Source organism: Leucopleurus acutus (assembly GCF_964270905.1).
Source record: "Leucopleurus acutus genome assembly, chromosome: 7".
In the NCBI taxonomy this organism is placed as follows: domain Eukaryota; kingdom Metazoa; phylum Chordata; class Mammalia; order Artiodactyla; family Delphinidae; genus Leucopleurus; species Leucopleurus acutus.
In genome coordinates this window covers 34834502-34854955 of record NC_139150.1, presented here as the reverse complement: position 1 = coordinate 34854955, position 20454 = coordinate 34834502, and the positions used below count along the sequence as shown (strand labels likewise).

The 20454-nt window shown below is 53.4% G+C and overlaps 1 protein-coding gene across 5 annotated transcripts in view; it reads right to left on the bottom strand.

Moving 5' to 3' along the window:
- Positions 1-20454, bottom strand: part of SHB (SH2 domain containing adaptor protein B) — a 136439-nt gene that overhangs the window by 69535 nt on the left and 46450 nt on the right. For all 5 annotated transcript variants that reach the window (XM_082843537.1, XM_082843538.1, XM_082843539.1 and 2 more), the window contains exon 2: positions 17033-17153. In XM_082843537.1, the coding sequence (XP_082699663.1) occupies positions 17033-17153 (121 nt within the window). The remainder of the gene's footprint in view (positions 1-17032; positions 17154-20454) is intronic.

Below are 20454 nucleotides of genomic sequence, written 5' to 3'. Positions count from 1 at the left end.
GCTTCGGCTCACAAACAGGTTTCCAGGGTGCTGAGGGGAAGCTGCCGACACCGAGTGAAACAGGGCGTGCGAAGGTCTGATCATGACTGGTGACAAGCAAACAAAGGCTGCAGCCCAGCAGGCGGTGCTCGGGAGGGCTTCTGTGTGTGTGTGGGGATCATGTCCTTAGGCCCAGTGGGATCTGTGAGCTTCTAGTGTGTCTTATTGCTGCTACTGCCACCACCAGAGGAGATCAGCACTTAAGTCACCTCAGGATCAGGTCGAAGCTTTGACTTTAGAGATGGGGAAAATGAGGCCCCGAGGGGCAGCGCCTTGCCCACACTCAAACCAGGAGTCAGCGGTGCTGGGATGAGCTCCAGAGTCCTTCAGTTCACGATTCCTCCCCCAAACCATAACACACCCTCCACCCTGGCCTTATTCTATCTGGCCACTCAAAGATTTACAAGATTCTCACTATAAGATCACAGCTGTGAAGCTAACAAGATAAGCTTGCAAGACTGGGCCCCCGACACTGCCCACTCCCAGAGCAGGGGTTTCTGCTCCTCTCTGCAGACCCCGGTGCTCAGGATTTGCAGAGAGGGATGTCAAGGAGACACCAGAATGGATGTCCACGCCCCTGCAGTGGAGGTAGAAAGAGAGTGAGGCAAGAAGTCAGGGAGTGCGATGTTGCTGGCAGACCAGACCAGAGGGCCAGGCATTGAAGGAGACCCCAGGATAAAGCAGGGCCTCTCAAACCATGGGACCATCTGTCCCAGAGTCATGGAGCCAGCTATTAAAATGCAGATTCCTGGGCCCCAGTGAGCCTATAAGGAGCACGGCCTAGGAATCTGCATTTGCAACACGGCACACCCACCTCCCCTCGCCTCCCCACGTGACTATGACACAAACTGATGTTGGAAGGCCCTGAACTCACATCTTCAGGGCAGCCTGCCCCTCACCCTGACCCAGGGTGGTGGGCAGGGTGCTGGACTGACATTCCTCATGTTTTACAGACGGGCTGGGGTGAGGGGCCTCTTGGCTGCCCAGAGAACAGGGTCGGGGGCAGAGAGTTGGGCGGGTGTTCCACGGAGCCTCCATGTCTCCTGCACTGAGTGCTCCTGCCCTGGTGGACCTGCTCTGAGGCCAGGCAGGATTCCGTCTGCAACACGGGGCTAATCTGTCCACCTGGGGACTCTAGCATGATTTGCCCTCCAAAGTCTCTGGGGGCTCCCCTCATCAGAGCCCTATAATGTGCAAGATACCCTGGGCCACACGGAGCCCCAGAGCATCAGGGGTTGAGGGAGCTCCCAAAATGAACCATAGAAACTGCCCTGTGTGTGTGGAAGCCCGGCTTATGGTCAGGTATTGGGCTCCAGTCCTGGTTTCTTGTGTGATTTCAGGAAAGTGCCTTAACCTCTCTGAGCCTTCATCTCCCCAGCTACATAATGGGGATAACACCATGTGCCCTGTCTACCTCCCCAGGGTGGTGTGAGAATCGAGGAACATGGATGTGTTCAGGACATCAACACAAACACAACGGCTATTGTTACGTGGTTTTCTACTATTCTTCTTTTTTTAGGCATCGGGAAAAAGGTGTGCTCTTTTCTTCTAGTGTTGAAGATCAAGGCCACGCAGAGGTAAGCGGGCATTCTTTTTCAGCAGCCGGCAAGAAAGCACTTGTATGGCTTCCACCTGGCTGGCCCCTTTCTCTGGGAAAAGAAGCCAGGGGTCCTTGGTAGGCGACTCTGAATGGGCCTTTCATAATTTTGAAATCTCAAGTGCATGTGTGCTGTTTATGTCAGTACTTATAAAGGGAGATGGAACCACCCTTGTCAGGAGAGGAGATAATCGGCCAGCACGTCTCCCTGGCAGAGGCACTGTCGTGTAATAAAAGATGATAATTATAGCTCCGCGTCTAGCGTCAAACCCAGGGCTCTTTCCAGACACGACTGTGCCTCCCCTCACCCTGTGTGTGAAAACACACGGGCTCTCTGTGGATGGGGAGGCCCTGGGCAGCCCTGTCCTTTAGCTTTGGGTGGCTCCTGTAGGCCCAGCCCTTTGGACGGTTTGACCTGGAAGCCTCATCCAGGACAGCTGGGTCCTCTGCAGTCCCGCCTCACTGCAGGATGAGACCAGGTGTGGCCGGGGGACACGGGGCTGACAGGCAGCCCCTGACGTGAGAGCGGGAAGGAGGGCCGGCTGGCTCCAGAGGGAAACCAGGTTGGTGCCCCTGGAGGCCACGCACTCGCCAGCACGCAGAGCTCTCTCCCCCAGCGTCCGTCAACGAGTCTGAATGCTGACTTGCGCACACAGCAGGTCACCCACACTTCCCCGCTGAGGCCTCTGTAGATAAGAGGTGAGCTCTGAAGGGCAGGAGTGGCTGTGACTGTCTTTAACTCCCATGACCTGTCCCGTAGGATGTAGCTCAGCGCACAGGCTCCAGTCAATGAAGGAAAGGGGCAGGGACAGGGCCTGATGTGATACAGCGAGTGAACACGGGACCTGGCACCCTGAGACTTGAGCGCACGTGCTGGCCCTGCTGCTGGGTGACTCTGTGCGGGCTGTCTCTACTCCCTAGTTTGCAGTTTCTCTGTCTCAACAACGAGAATGACTGGGCTGCCTCCAGGGTCATTCTGAAGATGAAATGAGATAATGTCTAAAAAAGCACTTTATAATCAGTAAAAGGAAAAGTAAATGTAAACTTTTATGACAATCACTCCATGTGTATAACTGATAGCCAAGGTCCTGGAAGAAAATGAGAGAAAGGCCAACTAATCTGACAATATTAATTAGAAATATTCCAAAGACCCACAGATTTCCTGAAACAAAGATGTTTTCCTTGTAGACTCTTGAGTCCCAGAGAAGGAAGAGATATCACTGCCTGCAGACGGGGCCCCAGAGGCGGAGTGAAGGACTGACTTAAGATGGGGCTCCAGCAGAGGAAGGCAGGGGTGGGGGGCGAGAAGTTTCATTCTCCCCCAGGACTGGACAGAGGCAACACCTCCCACGGGTGCCGGCCACTGCAAACGCTGAGGGGATGCACGAAGGAGGGAAGATGGCTCATTTATGGTAAGGAACTCCCCAGAAACAAGGGGACACCGGCTTCACGAGGCCTTGGATCACTTACAAACAACACTGTGGGGACTGGAAGGAGCCCTGGACTGGGACCTCATCTATCCACCACTCAGTGGCAGCCCTACCCCACCCCAAAGGCTTTCTGTTTCTTCACCTGTAAAACAAGGGAGGACCAGACAGTCCCCAAGTCTAGCACGGCTCTAAAACCCTCACTCTAGGAAGGATGATTTCCAGGGAGGGGAAAGGTTTTAACACCCGAGTTCAAGTTTTTCAAACAGCACCACACACAGTTCAGGTCAAAAGCAGCTAAAAACTGACGGCAGATTTCAGATGAAGCACTACTTCCTGCGGACTCCAGGACTGGGCACCAAATCCCTGGGAAGCTGTGAAGCCTGAGGGTTTCATGAAACCAAAGGCGATTCCTCGGTCTCAGCCCAGGAGACTCCGCCCTTCTCCTGCGAATGTTCAGGACTGAGGCAGGGCGTGGGGCAGGGGCCCAAAGGGCCACTGGAGCTTTTCATTAGCACTGGGATCCTTGGGATTTACAGCACATCTTGGTCCAGATGAAAATTAGTTTCAAGTCTAGGGGTCAAACAGGCTGAGTGTATTAATAACAAACAAACCCTACCTCCTAATTTCTGGGTGTGAATTATCAAAATAATGAAAACATTGCCGGATTTTCTCTGAGGTTCAATTCAACAAGGTTCCTTTGCATGAAAGCCTAGGCTGAGTGGGGGTGGGGTGAGGAGGACTGAGCAGAGGTGGGCGAGCCAGCAGCCTAGGTGACTGCCCTGGGCGGGTGCTTTTCACAATTCTGAGGCCTCCTCAGCAAAACACTGGGGCCTCCTTGGGGTCTGTCGGGACAGTCCTGCAGCTCCTCCCAGGCCTCCCTGGCACATGGGGCTGGGCCTCGCCCCTCACCGCCTCTGCTCCCACCACCCTTCCCAGCCCAGTCACCAGGTGGAGGAGTCTGTTCTAACCCACACCCCACCAACCCAAGCAGACCAGTCTGTGCCCTCTCCCACAGCCCCCAGGTACTCACTTCTATGCCCACACCTCCTCAACCACTGATGCAGGTCCACAGCACGTGCCACCTCCCACTGGAATGGCCTTCCAGGGGGCAGGCCCAGGTGTGCTCCAAACGCCCAGCCCAACTGGGGCTCAACAGATGCTGGACAAAGCCCCCTCCTCAGCTTCACCTGGAAGGGCGGGGCTGCCCCTCCTCTATCTCACCTGCTCTGGCACCACACTCCCCACACTCCAACCACCCCAGGAGAAGCAGGGCCCAGCATTAACTCTTTCCCTCGCAGACTCCAAGGAAGCAGCTCTGAGCTAGCGAATGGGAATAAGGCCCTAGAAGAGGCCAAGGAAGGTGGGGGTGGAGTGGGCAGAGGGGCGCTGTCGCCCACTGGCTGTTTGCAGTTCTGCTGAGTTGTGAAGTTGCTGCTGGAGCGACACCCGCCCGCCTTCAGGTTTCTGCTTTTTGTCCCTGAGGAGGGTGGGAGCTGGCGCCCATTGATCCATCCAGTCTGACCCTACAGCTGCTGTCCCTGTCTCCACCATCCTCAGCCCAGGGTCCTTCCCCTACCCCACTGACCACCTGACCTGCCCCTGCCTGGCCTTGGGAACACAGTTCCCAGGATGCCAGAAATCCTCTTCATGGCCCCTGGCAGTTGCTCCAGCTTCCTCACCAGTAAAATGGAAACAGGGAGCTCTGCAGGGCAGGGTTCCTGACTGGATGCTGACTTTGAAAGAGGCTGGTTGGTGGGGATGGAAGGGCTTCAAGGGAAGGCGACCCTGAGCTGGCAGGTTGAGCTGGGGTTGGAAGGGAAGGAAGAGCGTGAGCAAAGGCACCGAGGTGGAACCCAGTGAAGAAGAGACGGACAGGAGCAGACTCTCCCCTACCTGGCACTGTGCCGGGCCTGCTGGCTGGGAAGATCAGCTGGGTCAGGCCAGAGGTGTCCCAGCTTCGGCAGGCGGGATGCTGGTGCTGAGGAAAGGCATGAGGAAGGCTGGTCATGTGAGGGAGACGAGGGCTCAGACACCTGGGCACCCAGCCGGCGGGGGGGAGGGGCAGCTGGTGACACCAAGGGCCAAGGGAGGGTGACAAGGACAGCACAGACTTGAAAGGACGCCCAATCTGGAGCGCTCTGTGGTTGGGGCTCATAGGGACACGAGTGTACATGCCAGTCCCCGCATGGAGACCTGAGGCCTGGTGATGGGAGTGAACCTACAGAGGCACAGGCAGTAAGCTGAGCCCAGGATCAGCGAAAGGGAGAGGGGGACCCACTGGCCAGGGTGGAGGGGTGAGCCGACTGGGGACTCGTGACCCAACTTGAGACCTGAAAGCTCTAACCTTGGGGGAAGAGTTTACCAATCATTTCACAACACTCCACCAAAACCAGCACATTCTGACCTGGGGACATTCTTTACCGGAAAGTTCTGGGCCAATATCTCAAGCACCGGGTGCCGACAGTCTGAGGGCAAGAGTTCCAAGCCCTGTGGTCCCTGTCCTCCAGGGGGGCCCCAACCCAGCAGATAAATTACAAAGCAATGTAGTAAGCGCTGTACCAGTGAGATTGCACAAAGAGCTACTGTGGAACCAGACCAGGGAGGACCCACAGGAAGGCTCGGGCCCCAGAAGGTGACCCCTTCTCCAGTGCATCACTTTTTTGGTTGCCAGGTACAATTAGAAGCCTGCATTCTAGAAGGGAGAGCAAAAAGGCATTTTGTTTATTTATGATGCTCACACTGCCAGTTTTGGAAAAGGACCAAAAAGGAGGCAGAATACCACATTAAAACACACAGACTGGGCTTCCCTGGTGGTGCAGTGATTGAGAGTCCGCCTGCCGATGCAGGGGACACGGGTTCGTGCCCCGGTCCGGGAAGATCCCACATGCCATGGAGTGGCTGGGCCTGTGAGCCATGGCCGCTGAGCCTGCGCATCCAGAGCCTGTGCTCCCCAACGGGAGAGGCCACAACAGTGAGAGGCCTGCGTACCGAAAACAAACAAACAAACAAAACCCCAAAACACAGACTAAGCCAGGTGAAAGAGTTGAAAGGCAGCACTAGCCAGGAGGAGGAAGAAGAGGAGGACTGGACCTCAGGCACCTGTTACCCCTTAGACAGAAAGGCTTCATCAAAAAAACGCGAACCCGCTGTTACTCAGCATCCTTCTCTCTCGCGGCCAGGCACTGACCCTGCAGGGAGAGGGGGCCTGGAATTCGGCACAGTTCCAGTTAGCCTCCATGACTCAGCTTTCTCATCTGCAAAATGGAAATAATGGCTGCTTCCTCCCAGAGCCTTAGGGAGATTCCCGGCATAATCTACAAAAGGGCCCTTTAAATACAGCCCTCTGTCATCGCTACAAACTTCCAGAAAGCCAAGCTGAGTGCTAGTTAGAGGAGGGTACTAATTAATTGGTCAAATAATAGGGTATGGGGCAAATCACTAAATCTCCCTCTTCAGGCTTCTGGTGGGGCAGAAACTATGGCGGGCAGTCTGCTTGGGCAGCCCCTGCAAACCAGCTCCTCTCCCCTGGGGCCCTCCTGTGAACACATGAATGCAATGGTGCCACATCCGAACCCACTCAATCCCCCCACAAGAACCTTCCTCCCCTTCTTGGATAGGACAGTCCCCATCGGGTAACTGACACTCTCAACCTCCCACTCACCAGGGTCCCAGCTCCTCCCTCCCTCTCACCAACTGCACCCCAAGGCTGGCAAGCTCTTCTGCCCTATCCACCTGCTCCCACCTGCAGCACCCCTCAGCCACAGCCCTGGCTCCGGCCTCAGTCCCCTGGCCCGGATGACTGTCGTAGCCACAGAACCACAGAACCAGTCTCGCTGCCTCTTGCTTCTCTCTGCTCTAGTCCATCCTACGCACCCAGGCGGCACAACGTCCTAAACAACTTCCTAACCTGCTCAGGATGGGTGGCGTCCCCCGCAGCCTCCACGCTCTGCCCACACACGAGGCGCGCTGGTGGGTGGGCAGAGGATGCCAGAAACTTTGCTGCCAACTGACCTGAGTCTACTTTTGGACAGGCATTTCCATCAGTTTCTGTGCCTTCAGATCTTTTAATGTCTCTCTGGAATTCTAAAGGGCAAGAGACAGGGATGGGGAGGTGAGCTCCTCTATTTCACATTCCCGTTCCTTCATTTCCACCTTTGGGAGGATGCCCGTTTCTCTCACAGCTGTCAGGAGAGACAGAGGAGTTAGGGGCTGCGTTCCCGGGGTCTGGGCCCTCACCCCCGTGAGGCTGGTGCCAGCGCACAGGATGGTGTTTGCTGCTCTGGGAAAATCCATGACAACCCCCAGAGTCTGTGCTCCTGCACTGAGGCCGAGAGAGGAACATGGCAGGCAGCCACTGGGCCAAAGCTGTGTCCCTCAAACCCCGAAGACAGCACTGAGACCATCCTACCCTCCTGAAGGTGGTCAGGGCTCTGGGGACAAGCCTCCAATCTGCCCTTGACTTTGAGAAAGCCCTTGAGCTGAAGTGACCAGAGGCTGCAGAGTGTCTGGGATACAGACCTCTCAGTACCAGAGTTCCCAGAAATGAGTTTACGGGAATCACAGTTACGTAACACTCCCCTTTGATCCTGTACCCACGGCGAAAGCTTCACAAGAACAAGGACTCTGCTTTGTTCACTGCTCAACCCCTAGAGCACAGAATGGGGCCAACACACAGTGGACTCTTGCAAACACCCATCCAATGGACATATGCATCACACTTTGCTCCCTGACTAAGGCCCTGTGACTTCAGACAACTGTGTCTTGGCAAATGGAAAAAGTTGCTTATAGCAGGTAGTTGTTTACTGTTTGCTTCCTTTTCGTTCATTTATTCTCCACATAGACTTGTATTCCTGGGCTCATTCATTCAACTGGTAAATATGTACTGGGCCCAGAGGAGACATGAGGATGGGTAAGACCCAGTCCTCTCCTTCAAGAAGCTCTCGGCCAGGGAGGGAACAGAGAGAGCAGGCACAACCAGAGACCTCAGGTAGCCCACCAGCATGGAGACAGAACTGAGCTCCAAGATGGAGCAAGGCACCAAAGGTCTCCTGCCCGACTCCCAGCCAGCTCCCACCCAGAGAACAAGCCAGCTCCTTCTCTACCTTTCCGCCCATTTAGCAACTGGTTAAACTCAGACTTTCCAGATCTGGCATTTTTCAGAGGAGGATGGCATGTCTCTGGGCTCCCGAGGGGGCCCCAGCAAATCTGTCTACCAGCCCCGGGTCCCTGGAATGAATTAATAGCCTCATGAATTTAACAACTGTTTACTGAGCCCCTACTTTGTGCCACATACTGCTTTAGCTACTGAGGCTACAGTAGGAACAAAGCAGACATTTCTGCCCCTGTGAAACCCACACCTTAGTGGCAGACAGACTATAAACAGATAAAGTGTGAGTAAAATATATAGTGTGCTAAATAGTGAGCAGAGTTAAGGAACAAAACCAAGCAGAGAAGGGGGGTGAGAAGCGTTGGGGATGGGTTGAAATGGAAGTTAAGTGGCCAGGGAAGGCCTTGATGGGAAGGCCACTTTGGGTCAAGACGTCAAGTGTGGCTCTGCTCAATACCCGCTCTCTGCACAGCCCACACTGGTCTTCAGGACCCCTGGCGCCCCTTCCTCTGTTCTCTTTCTGGTATCACTCTGCCTGGGCTGTTTTCTACTACAGACATCCGTGTTTGTCTGGGTCCTTGTCAACCTTCCCTATGCACCAGGGGGCACCTGGAGGGCAGGGACCGAGGTCTGGCACACAGCAGGAATGCTGTCAATGACTGTCAGCTTTCCGTGGCCTGTCCCAGTCCTGTCGCAACTTTCCTGAAAAGCTGAACAAGCTCAGTGTCAAGGGTCAAAAGGGCAAGGGGCATGTGGGGTGAGAGAATAGGAAGCAACTGCCAGTGTGGGCTCACTGGTCACCATGGGAACCTGGGCTTCCTGCTGTCTTCCTCTGCAGCTCCCCTCCCCACTGGGCCTCCCTGGCCCTGGAGCTCAGCAGGTAAAGCACCGCTGGGCGTGTGTGTGAGCTGTGCTTTCTCAAGAACAGGAAAGTCATCGGGTGACTAAAACAAAATCTATTTACACTTGATTATCTCCTTCCTGTCCAGTAGGTAAGTCATTCTGGTAAATGATAGACCAGCCAGGGACCTATGCACAGTCCATGACCGAGCCTTCTATCTGTCAGGCAGGAGTGGGCAAGGGCAGGTTTCCAAACATTTCAAAACCAGACCAGGAGCCCTATGTTAGAAGTCAGGAGACCCGCTCTGTGGCTTGCTGCTGTGTGACTCTTGCCAGCTTGTACCCCTCTCTGGGCCTCAAGTGGAGAGAGGATGCAAGACAGAAAGACTGCTCTTCAGGGACAGCTCCAGCCTGACATCCCCCAGCCGGCGGAGAGCTGTGACCCCCGGGACAGGCTGAAGCCTGAGGCGACTTGGAGAGCAGGCAGGCCAGGGAGGAGCACGGGGCCTGCAGAGGGGGAGGGGAATGAAGGGTGCGGAGACTGTTCGGGTAGCAGGGCGGCAGAGCCGGCCAGGTGAGGAAGAGAGGCGAGTGCATGGACATTCTGGGAGCAGAGTCCACCGGCACTGTGGAGCTGGAAGGGCCTGGGCTCAGGGCCCAGACAGAAAGGCCCTCTACTTTACCACCACCAAAAGGACAGGAAAACAGTGCTGCCTCAAACTATTATATAGAATGGATAAACAACAAGGTCCTACTGTATAGCACAGGGAATTATATTCAATATCTTGTGATAAATCATAATGGAAAGGAATATTTTAAAAAGAATGTATATATATGTATAACTGAATCACTTTACTGTACAGTGGAAATTAACACGTTGTAAATCAACTATACTTCAATTAAAAAAAACAACAACAATGCTGCCTTGAACCAGGAGGGCAGAGATGACAGTCAACATGCGAGGAAGGCAGAAATCTCAGGTAGGGTGGCTGGAGGTGACCTCTCTAATGGCCAGTCAGGACTCAAGAGGGCCCCTTCTCTGAGAAGCATTTGCGGGTCTTTGGGGCTTTTATTCGCAGCTCCAGGAAAGGCCTCTGGATGCTGGCTGTTCAGAGGGCGCAGACCTGCAGCTCCCAGCCCTGTCTGCCCTGACAGCAGAGGGCAGCATGCACGCTCCTGGGATGGTGCCAGAGCCAGCTCTTCCTCACAGCCTGGCAAGACCTGGGCTGGTGCCAAGTGGAAGTGGGTGTGGGTGGGGTGGGGGAAGGTGCAGTCCTGACCAGGACAGCTGGAGAAGCCCAATGTGACCACAGAAGCGGGGAACCTAAGTGCTTATAAAGATCCTCATGGAGCCCAGGAAAGAAGGCAGAATCTGATTTTTCAGATGAGGGAGCTGAGGCCCAGAGAGGGGAAGCAACCTGCCTCAGGTCACACAGCAGGCCAGGGCAGAGCCAGGGCTAGAATCCACATTTCCTGCTTCCTTCCTCCTGAAACAGGCCACCACTGGAATACAGAGACTTGAACGTGGTACACAACCAGCATTCTCTTGGAAGGAAAGTATGTTGCTGCTAGAATAGGCCATGCCAGAGGAAGAGAAGATACAAAAGGACGCCTCCACCCCCTGCCTTAAAAATAGGTGACTGGCTTTACCTGGAGCGTGCCTATAAGCACATGGAGCTTAAGAGGGCAGAAGGCAAGTCTTAAGCAAGGAAAACAGCCACGCCAGGGCAGTGGGGCTGTGTGTGAAATGGCTTTCTTTTAATTTCCTCTTATTGTGCTATAAAGTTGATTTAATAATAAAAACATGCTAGGGACTTTCTAATGCGTAATTGCTTACATATTAAAAATTATATGAAAATGCTTTCAATTAATACTTATATGATTCATCCTGTGAGATGACACTTTGAACAATTTTATACAGGACAGGGAGGGGGCAGGGGGGTGAGAGTCACACCTAAAAATGAGGCCTAAGTAACTGTAAAATTCCCAGTTATTTCTGCAGACCCTCTGGGAGTCCAGGACGGACGTGATAGTGTTTCAGCTGAAGGCAAGGGCTCCGGAAGGGGCTACTTTTCCTGGTTTTACTGCTTACTTAACCTTTCTGAGACTCAGTATTCTCATCTATAAAATGGGGATGATAGTAGTACCTATACCTCACAGGCTCCTTGGGAGGATTAAATGAGCTAATCGTGGAAAGTGTTTGGAGCACTGCCTGGCAGAGAGGAAAGCCCTCTGAAAAAACAAACTACCACAGTCCTTGTCACCAGCACCACCTTGGGTACCTCTGAGAATTCCTGGGGCTGAAGGCCTGGGGAAGAAGGATCCCAGGTGAGAAATATTCTGTACCTTTAGGCTAACTAGGGCCTCATGATACAATCCGACTTTACAAGCTCTTGCCCCATGTGCTTTTCCTATCAGGATCCTATCAAAAGCCTCATCTCCTTCCACTCCTCTCCAGCAGAGAATTCCCACACCTCCATGCCTTTGCTCAAGCTCTTCCCTCTGCCTGGTTGCCAGGCCCAGCTCTCATCCCCACCACTCCCACCTCCCACCCCACTTGGATGGCCCAAACTAGAAGCTGTGGTCTCTCCTCTGAACTCCTGGAGATTCACCTGCTCACCTCTGTGCACCAACCAGACACCCAGGTCCATGCCTGTCTCCCTGCTTCATGGATATTATTGCTAAAGGCAGGGGCACTATTTGCCCAGGTTACACGGTCCAGATTCCAACATAACAGGGCTTAGCAAGGGCTCCAGGGTACCAAGGGTACCACAGAGGGGCTGGGGAACCACCTGCTCCAGTGTCCTGCCACCCACCTCCAAGTGGGCAGGGGCCCCTACAGGGACTGGCCAGAGAATTCAACAGCACAGAAAACCATGTGAAGAACCGAACAGGCCCTCTGCCCCCCAATATCAATAATCTCAAGCACATGTACAAAGTTTGTTCCTCCACCCAAGACTCACATCAGTGTTGTGTGCCCTATTTTACAAAGCAGCCCCCAACCAGCTAAGCATCCTGACACACACAGTCACCCAAGTCAGCCTGACTCAGAGCCCAGCACCCTGGACTTCCCTGGCAGTCCAGTGGTTAAGACTCCGAGCTTCCAATGCAGGGGCTACAGGTTTGATCCCTGCTCGGGGAACTGAGATCCTACACGCCGTGTGGCCCGGCCAAAAAAGAAAAAAAAAGGGAGCCCAGCACCCTTCCCACCACATCAGCAGGTCTCTGTGCAACAGGGGCCCTCAAGCCCCAGGATCAAGTCTCCGGGAAGAAGGAAAGAATGGGCTGCTAAGCAGGGATTTGGAGAGAGGTGGCCTACCTATCGGCTCAGTGGGAGGCTTGGCCTGGAGACACCAAATACATAGACAAGGGAGCAGAAAGGAAACCAAGAAGTGGTGTGATCCTTCCTCTTCAATTCACACATGGAAAAAGCCAAAACCAGAATCTGACCTCAAGAGATGGGCCAAGAAAGACGAAAAGCGGAACCAGGACTGCACAGTTGGCATGAGTCAGGCTGGCACTGAGAAAGGAAGCTGCCCGCCCTAACCAGATCCTCTCCTATTCAGAGTTGGTCTCAGGTGCTCCCTTCGTGGGGCTGATCCTGGGTGTCTAATGATGGGGGTGGACACAGTGAATCATGACATCTCGGAGCTCAGGACTGACACAGACCTCAGGGGTAGCTTGAACCAACCACACATCTGAGACTTAACTACCTTCATATCATCTCCCGGTGCTGGTTGTCTTGCCTCTGCCTGGATGCCTCTAGGGATGGTCAACTCACTGCCTCACAAGACAACTTCACATTTAATCAGTGTGTTAAAAACAAAAAATCTCAAAAGGATCGTGACTTTTCTGAGTCTCAGTTTTCCTACCTATAAAAAGGAAAGCTTGGACTGGGTCACTAGCTTTCCAGCTGGGGTCCATAGAGCCCTAGGGTGTTAAGGAAATATCTCCAGAGCTGCTGCTGAGGTGAGAGAGGTGATGAGGCCAGAAAATGAGGCCCAGGCATACATGGGTTCTGAGGTTCCACGGACAGCTGAGCCTCCCTTTTGGATCCAGAACCTAATTCCTGTGGTTGACACAAAGGGGAGTCTGTGGGAGATGGTAAGTTAAGGCAGAGAGAAGGGTTAAGAGGAGCCCCTAGAAAAACAGCCATGCTTCTCCATGCCCTCCATCCTAGCTACAGCCAATGGGCTGGGCCAAGTTCTCTGTTCACAAAATCACACCTCCCACAGGCTCCCCACCACCTGCTGCATGGTGCCAAGGACACAGAGGACAAAACCTTCCCACTTAATCACAGGCCACGTCGGCCATGCTGGGGAGTCTGAAGACCAAGCTCCAGGGAGTGCACCAGGGCTGGATGGGCCCTGGAGAGAAATCCTGTGTAGCAGTTAAACAGGACTGCCTTAGACAGCCCCCCAACTGACTACCCGGCTGTGTTGCCTTGGACTAATTACTTAGTCTCTCTGTGCCTCAGTCTATTGGTAAAATGGGCACCTCCACTTCAAAGAGTGACGCTGAAGATCCAATGAGAATTCACACCAAGTGCTGTAAACAAGTACAAGAGACCTTAGCAGTGGCCGCCACTGCTGTTGCTGTTATTATTGACCCATCATTCCTTAAACAGGGAAAAACAGAGGCACAGAATGTGCTGCGCAGGGTCAAACAGCCAGTTCACAGACAAAAGCAGCTAGAAGTACTGTTGACTGCCCACTCCAAGGCTACTGCTTCTCAGGGGGAAACTGAGGCCCAGGGGTCACTTAGGTGACAACTGGCCTTCCCAGATCTGCTTGACTCCAGTCTGGTCTCCTTTCAAACCAGTACAGAGATGCACGCCATCTCAGGCAGGGAAGCCATGCTCTTCCTGGCAGCATTATTCTTTTCCTTTGTTTTTTTTTTTTTTTTTTGGCCACAAGGCTTGTGGGATCTTAGTTCCCCAACTAGATTGAACCTGGCCCTCGGCAGTGAAAGCATGGAGTCCTAACCACTGGAATTCCCCTGGCAGCATTACTCTTACGTACCAAAGATGCCTGCCTAGTTACTAGAAGCTACGTGTACTCATACCCATAAATGTTACAGCATCAAAAAAAATGGTCCCCCTAAAAGGCTGAATATAACTTGTTCTGTGCCACACCCCCTGCTCCACTGCCATCCCCAGCACCAACCTCTGTTACCTCCCCCTCCCCCGGGAGTTTCGTGGCAGCTCAGTGAGCTACTTCCTGGAACATTTATATGGTGCTGGCTAACCCAGCCCCCATCCTTGCCATCAGTCACTGCGGTGATGGTGATGTTACACACAAAGAATTCCAAGTCAAAGAGAGCTGCTGCAAGGTCATTACACCCAGAAAACGTCCTGTTTAATCACATATTTCCTTAAAAACAAAAACACGGGTAAATTTGGGCATAATCTCCAAGGTAGGAAGAAAGCACAGAGCAGCAAAGAGAAGGATGCTTCTTTGGAGACAGAATGCCTGAGATCCTACCAGATTTCCAGTAAACTCACACTGCCCTGCCTTGGACCTGGCCCCCGTGGGTGTGCCTCATTAAAAAGTCAAAGTCTCACAGGAGAATTCCACCCAGTTAATCAGCTCCTTACCGCTGGGGTCCATGGCAGCACCCAGGAGGGGCCCAGCTCCACTCCAAAGACGCTGAGCAGTGGCGGACCCTCCCCAAAGTCTGGGCTCCCAGCAGATGTTCCCACCCATCCCCTTCAGCCCCCTGCCCCCATGTTCCAAAGATGCAGGTCTGGGTCTCTCCCTTCTGCTGGTGTGACCCCAGGGAAGTGACTTGTTCACAGTCTCCCTCACCTGTGAAATGAGACAACACCTCCTTTGCAGGGACACAGTGAGGTTTAAAGAGTGTATATGTCACGGGGCCCAGTATGGAGCCTGGGACCTGGCAGAGGCTTCCAGCCTCAACAGCTCCTGCCATTTCCTCATGCCCGGATACCTGGGCATCAAACTCAACATTACACCTCCTCCAGCACCCAACCCCAGAGTCTGCCCTGCTGAGCACAGGCCATGCTGGCCAGTCCGCCTCCAACTTACTATGTGTCCTCGGGCAAGTCCCTCTCCCTCCTAGTCTCAGTTTCCCCATCTGTAAAAAAGGCTGTTGGGTTTGGATGACCTCAAAGATCCTTTGCTGCCCTGATGTCTGAATGTGCCAGTGTCCCAAAGTTACTCCTGGACCCACCACTCCTTTAACCCAGGCCAAGGCCTGCTGAGTGCAAGACTAGTGGAAGCTACAGGGAGGCGCAGGGCCACGGCTGCCACCACTGGCCCTCAGGGCTGAGCTGGGCTCGGGGCTGCTTCTCTGGGCCTGATGGGGGTGCTGGCACGTGGGTGGAGGTGATGGGGCGTGATGGCGGGAGTGGGTGTTCCTACAGGCCTGAGGTGAAGACTCCACCAGCAGATCTGCTTTCCTGAGTTGCTGGAAGAGAACAGGCTGCTCCCCACCTTGGGACCCTGGCCCCAAACACATACTCAGCTCTTGGGTTCTTGCCGCCCATGGAGGCCGCTTTGCCAGGAGAGACTAGAAAGATGGGAACGGCCACAAGAGGTGGCCCTCCAGCAGGCTGGCCGAAGTCCCTCTGGTCAATTGCTTCCTACCTCAGCCCTTCACAAAGTGGCCAGGTGTTCTGGAGGCCACACTGGTGGCCAGAGAATTGCCTTCCATGAGCAGGAAGAGCATGACGCAGAGTCCTGGAAGCAGGGCCTGGACTCACACCCAGATTCTTCAGCAATTATCCTACAGGGTCTCCGCAGACCGAGAGCTAACGTTCAACGCGGGCCCAGAATGTACTAAGTGCTCAGTAACTGTTTCTTCCCTTCCTCCTCCTCCTTCTTCTTTTTTAAAAAATTTATTTATTTTATTTTTATTTCATTTTTTGGCCGCTCCACATGCTGGACCTTAGTTCCCCGAACAGGGATCGAACCCACGACCCCTGCAGTGGAAGCGTAGAGTCTTAACCACTGGACCGCCAGGGAAGTCCCTCCCTTCTTCCTTCTAATTCAGAAGGAATCAAAGACATGAACACAAATAAACAATAATAGAGTCACAGAAGGAGGCACCTGAATCCCAAATCCTGAGACACACAGGGCACCAACTCACTAGGCCTCAAAATTCGGGGGGCTACCCGCCCGCGCTCTGCAGCACGTAGTGACTCTGCTCATATCACTGTCCTGTGCAGGGTCAGAGGGGGCCAACTCACACAGCTGCTCTTCTGTGCCTGGACCATCCTCCTGAGCCAGGAGGACATTCATGGGGGGCTTCTCCTCTGCCCGTGATCTCCCTACCATCCGCCCATGCCTGGGGTCTGTTGAGATGGCTGATATCTGATAACTGCTCATTCCTTAGAGATGCTCCAAGCATCATCCTGGCAAAAAGAGGCCCCCAGGATACCACATACCTGGCCACATTCTCCTGGGCCCTACACCATTGCTCTGACAGGTTTTATCACCAAGGGCCAATAGGAAAACAGCCAAAGGAGGAAAGTCTCTGTGTTTCCTGTAAACCTGCCACGTAGACCACGGCTCTTTAAGCTGCTTCCAGCCCTAAAATAAAGATTTTCTTGTATGGGGCCAGGCATAATTCTGTCCCTAACGATCTAGTCTGCCCCCTTCTACTAAGTAATAAAAGCAAGGTGACCCAGCTGTTTCTTTTATTGCCCTGGCTGCTAGGAAGTTCCAAGCTAAGTTTTCCATCTCAAGTGCTGTATCTTTCTTTAATCCGAAATTTCTAAGAGAACTTTCCCCCCCACTTCCCCATGTACTTCTTAGTCCCTATCTTGGTTAACTGTACTTGGTACCCTGGTATCTGGACTGTCACTGTGCCCTGCCAGTTTCTTCCTGAGGTCGGTGAAACACGAACAGATAAACTGTGGTAAAGATTCAACACGGCACTGCTCCCCAACCACCACCTTGAAAGTACACACCTTCACCTCTGGAGGCTGGCGGTGACCACAGCGCCCGTCTGCCTCCCTGCTGAGTTGCAAGTCTCTGTGCCAAGGGCTCTGCTTACCTGTCATGATCCTCTGCGCCTCATAGGGCTCCATGTAGCCAGCACTCTCCCCCTTTCCCGCTTTGCTTTTCAGATCATTCTTGGCATCAAAGGGATCTGAGTAGTCATCAGCGATGGTCACCTGCAAGGAAGATGGCAAGCGTGTGAGTCCACCTGTGGCTGTCTACTTCACTTCTGTTCACAGCCAGGCTTTCTCCAACAAATATAAACTGAGCCTGTGCCAGATGAGCAAGGAGTAGGAGGCAGAGGCAGGAATCTGAGCTGGTGCCCACCCTCAGGGAACTCTGATTCTTGCAGGGGTGACAAGGGGCCCATGCTGCAGTGCTCCATCGTAAGGGAAGGGCCTGAGCCTGCACATGTAGGGTGGCTGCTCCGGGCACAGTGAAGTGAGGACAGAAGGGCATCTCAGTACAGAAGCACAGAGGCAAGAACTTGGAAGGTGTCTTCGGGGAATGTGACTTGCTCGATTTAGTGGAATGGAAACAGAGGAAAGTTGGAAATGAGCTCGCAGAGAGCCTAGAAATGCTGACATGCTCCTGGTGCTGGCTGAGGCATAGAAGAGCTTGCCTAGAGATAATTATGTCCAGCGTTCCATTTTCCCCAAATCTGGAACACAACCATCCCTTGGGTAACCAGGCAACAATCTGGTGAGATCAACGCTCTGCAGAGATGACTGAGTCCCCAGACAGGCCCAGTGAAAACACCAAAGCAGCTCAGGGATGAATGGATAGACCGCCAAGGCCAGCGAGGGCCTTGGAAGCAACACATCAGAAGACCCTTCCAAAACAGATGGGGAAACTGAGGTCCAGAGCGGGCACCTTGGATGGACCCTCTGCCTCCCAGAGCCCTTCCTGGGCTCCTCTCTTGTCTGTATTCCAGAAAACAGCAAAGTTCCACAACAAACAGAGCAGTCACCTGGGGCTAGGCAGTGGGGACAGCAGGGGAGTCCCCTAAGAGTGTGAGAATCTGAGTTTTGAACACTTCAAAGTTCCACATTTTCCCTGGAGAAGGGTAAAACTTCCCAGTTGGAGGCTAAGAGTAAACACAGCAACTTTTCCTCCCATTTCTTTTTTTTTTTTTTTTTTTTTGCGGTACGCGGGCCTCTCACTGTTGTGGCCTCTCCCGTTGCGGAGCACAGGCTCCGGACGCGCAGGCTCAGCGGTCATGGCTCACGGGCCCAGCCGCTCTGCGGTATGTGGGATCTTCCCGGACCGGGGCATGAACCCGTGTCCCCTGCATCAGCAGGCGGACTCTCAACCACTGAGCCACCGGGGAAGCCCTCCTCCCATTTCTGACTACCTAACCTTCAGGAGAGGCACTCTCACCAGAGGGGAAAGGACAGGAACCCGCCAAACCCGTTCCCTTTCAATGCACCCTTTGCTCCACCACAGACTCACTGTGACTTCTGCCCCTTTGGTCACACATCTGGCAAAGGGCAAGTCCTCAGCCTCCCAGCCAGGGCCACCCAGCTGCCTTTCTCGGGAGGGGGTAGGTTAGCTTTCTCTCAACCCTTGGGGTTTCATGAATTGTTATTTAAATTGTGGGGTTAATTAGAAACCACAGGAGCCTCCACTCTCTCCCAGCTCCTGGAATGTAAAGCATTTGAGCGGCCTGTAAACCCAGGGGAAGGGAAAATCCCCCTTTGTCTGCCGGGTCATGGCAGTTTGTGGCAGCAACCCTGGCAGCAGGAGCCAGTGACCTCCAGTTGCCGGGAATGTGATGCCCGCAGCCCTGTCACTGGCGTGTGGCCGGGAGGGCCGACGGGAGGCATAGCACATAGCAGTCACTGCTCCCCTAAGAAGAGCAGGCTTATCGGTGGAAGACCCAAGGCTGGAGCGCCCGCAGTCTGAGCATGTGCAGCCCCACTGCCACCGCTCCACTGTGGCCATGGGTCAGGCTCCAGTGCCAGCAGGGGAGCTTCCAGATGCTGACACTGTAATCGTGGCCTTTCTGGAGACTCACTGAGCTCAAATGACACCAGACAGGGAAAGATGGGGGAGAGGGAGCGCTAGGGCCCGCCATGTCTTTCATAGGACATTTCTACTCTACCACTTGCAGAACACATTAGGGAGAAAATTAGACAAGTGAACCGCTGTCATACAGAACAGCTCAGATGCCAATCCAGTGCATGTAGGGTTTTGGGTCTCAGAGTTCAAGGGGCCTGAAATCTAAAGGAGAAAATGAGGAACCTGCTGTGGATGACATCTAATCTCTTTTCTCTCATCCCGGCCTTCCTTACTGTCTCTTTTCAGAATGAACACCCTCCGTCTATTCTGCAATGAAGAAGGGAGCAAATATTTCCCCAAGAAAACAAAATCACTTGAGGGGATTAGCTGGGGAGGGTGCTGGGCTGCAGTCTCTCCGTAATCTAGAAATCAACATTCCAGCTCCTCCCGGAAGTGCTCTATGATTTGCAAACACAGAGGCTAGCAGGATGTAAACCAAATCTTTGTTCGCCCTGGGATGGGAGCTCTGGGAGGCCTTCGGTTCAGCAGGCGCTATCTGTATTTTCTAATTAAAATGAGATCTGAGCGTGGGCTGTCACGGGGGCCCTCCGGCTGCCTGCCCTGCTTACTTCCGTTTCAATAAGAATTTACAAATCCTAAAACCAGGAAAAACTCTTGGTCTCTGCTGACATATGGTTCCAGTTATACCTGCTGACAGTTGAAAATCCTTCCGTTTAAAAAAAAAAAGTTTAGAATTCTGTTAGTTTAAGAAGCAAATCAGAAGATTCCTAAAATGTATATTTAATCAATTTCCTTTCAAACTTCAAAGTGAGGTTGGTAGAGGGGAGGGAATTTGAGGTTTGAGCAACGTGAAACTCAGCAAACAATCACTGAGCTGTCTGACCTTTCACAAAATCATGTCCCGGTTTTTGGAGTAAAAATTTAACCAGGTGTTAGGAGAGTTGAGCGGGGAGTTTAACCACAGTGCCGTGCGACGTGCCACGGGCCTCAGGTGCAAGCACTGGGTAGTGTGACCCAGGGACACTGTAAGTCAGGATGGTCAGGCAGGGGGCTTGAGTGAAGGCTGTTGATTTTCTGAGTTAAAAGAAAGGAAGCGAGAGTTTGCCCAGGAGTGGGCTTGGATTCCTGGGGGGGTTGCTTTTGCTTTGCTTTAAAATGCCCCAGTTAGCGGACAAGTCTCTTAAATCTAATTAAACAATTCAAGCAAAAGGGAGCCAGCCGGGACTCCTCCACAGGTCAGGCCACTTGGGCACATGAGAAGCCTTCCTTGATTTTGATCTTGGATTGGCAAAGACCCAACATGGCACTGAACCCTTCAGATGGCGTGCTTGCCTTACACAGGGCAGGTGCAGACAGAGCTGAGGGGGAACCCAGGCCACTGGTCCCACCATTCCACCATGGAGCAGAGCAGCAGAAAGACGGGCTGTCAGAGTGTGGCTACCTAACTCATAGAAC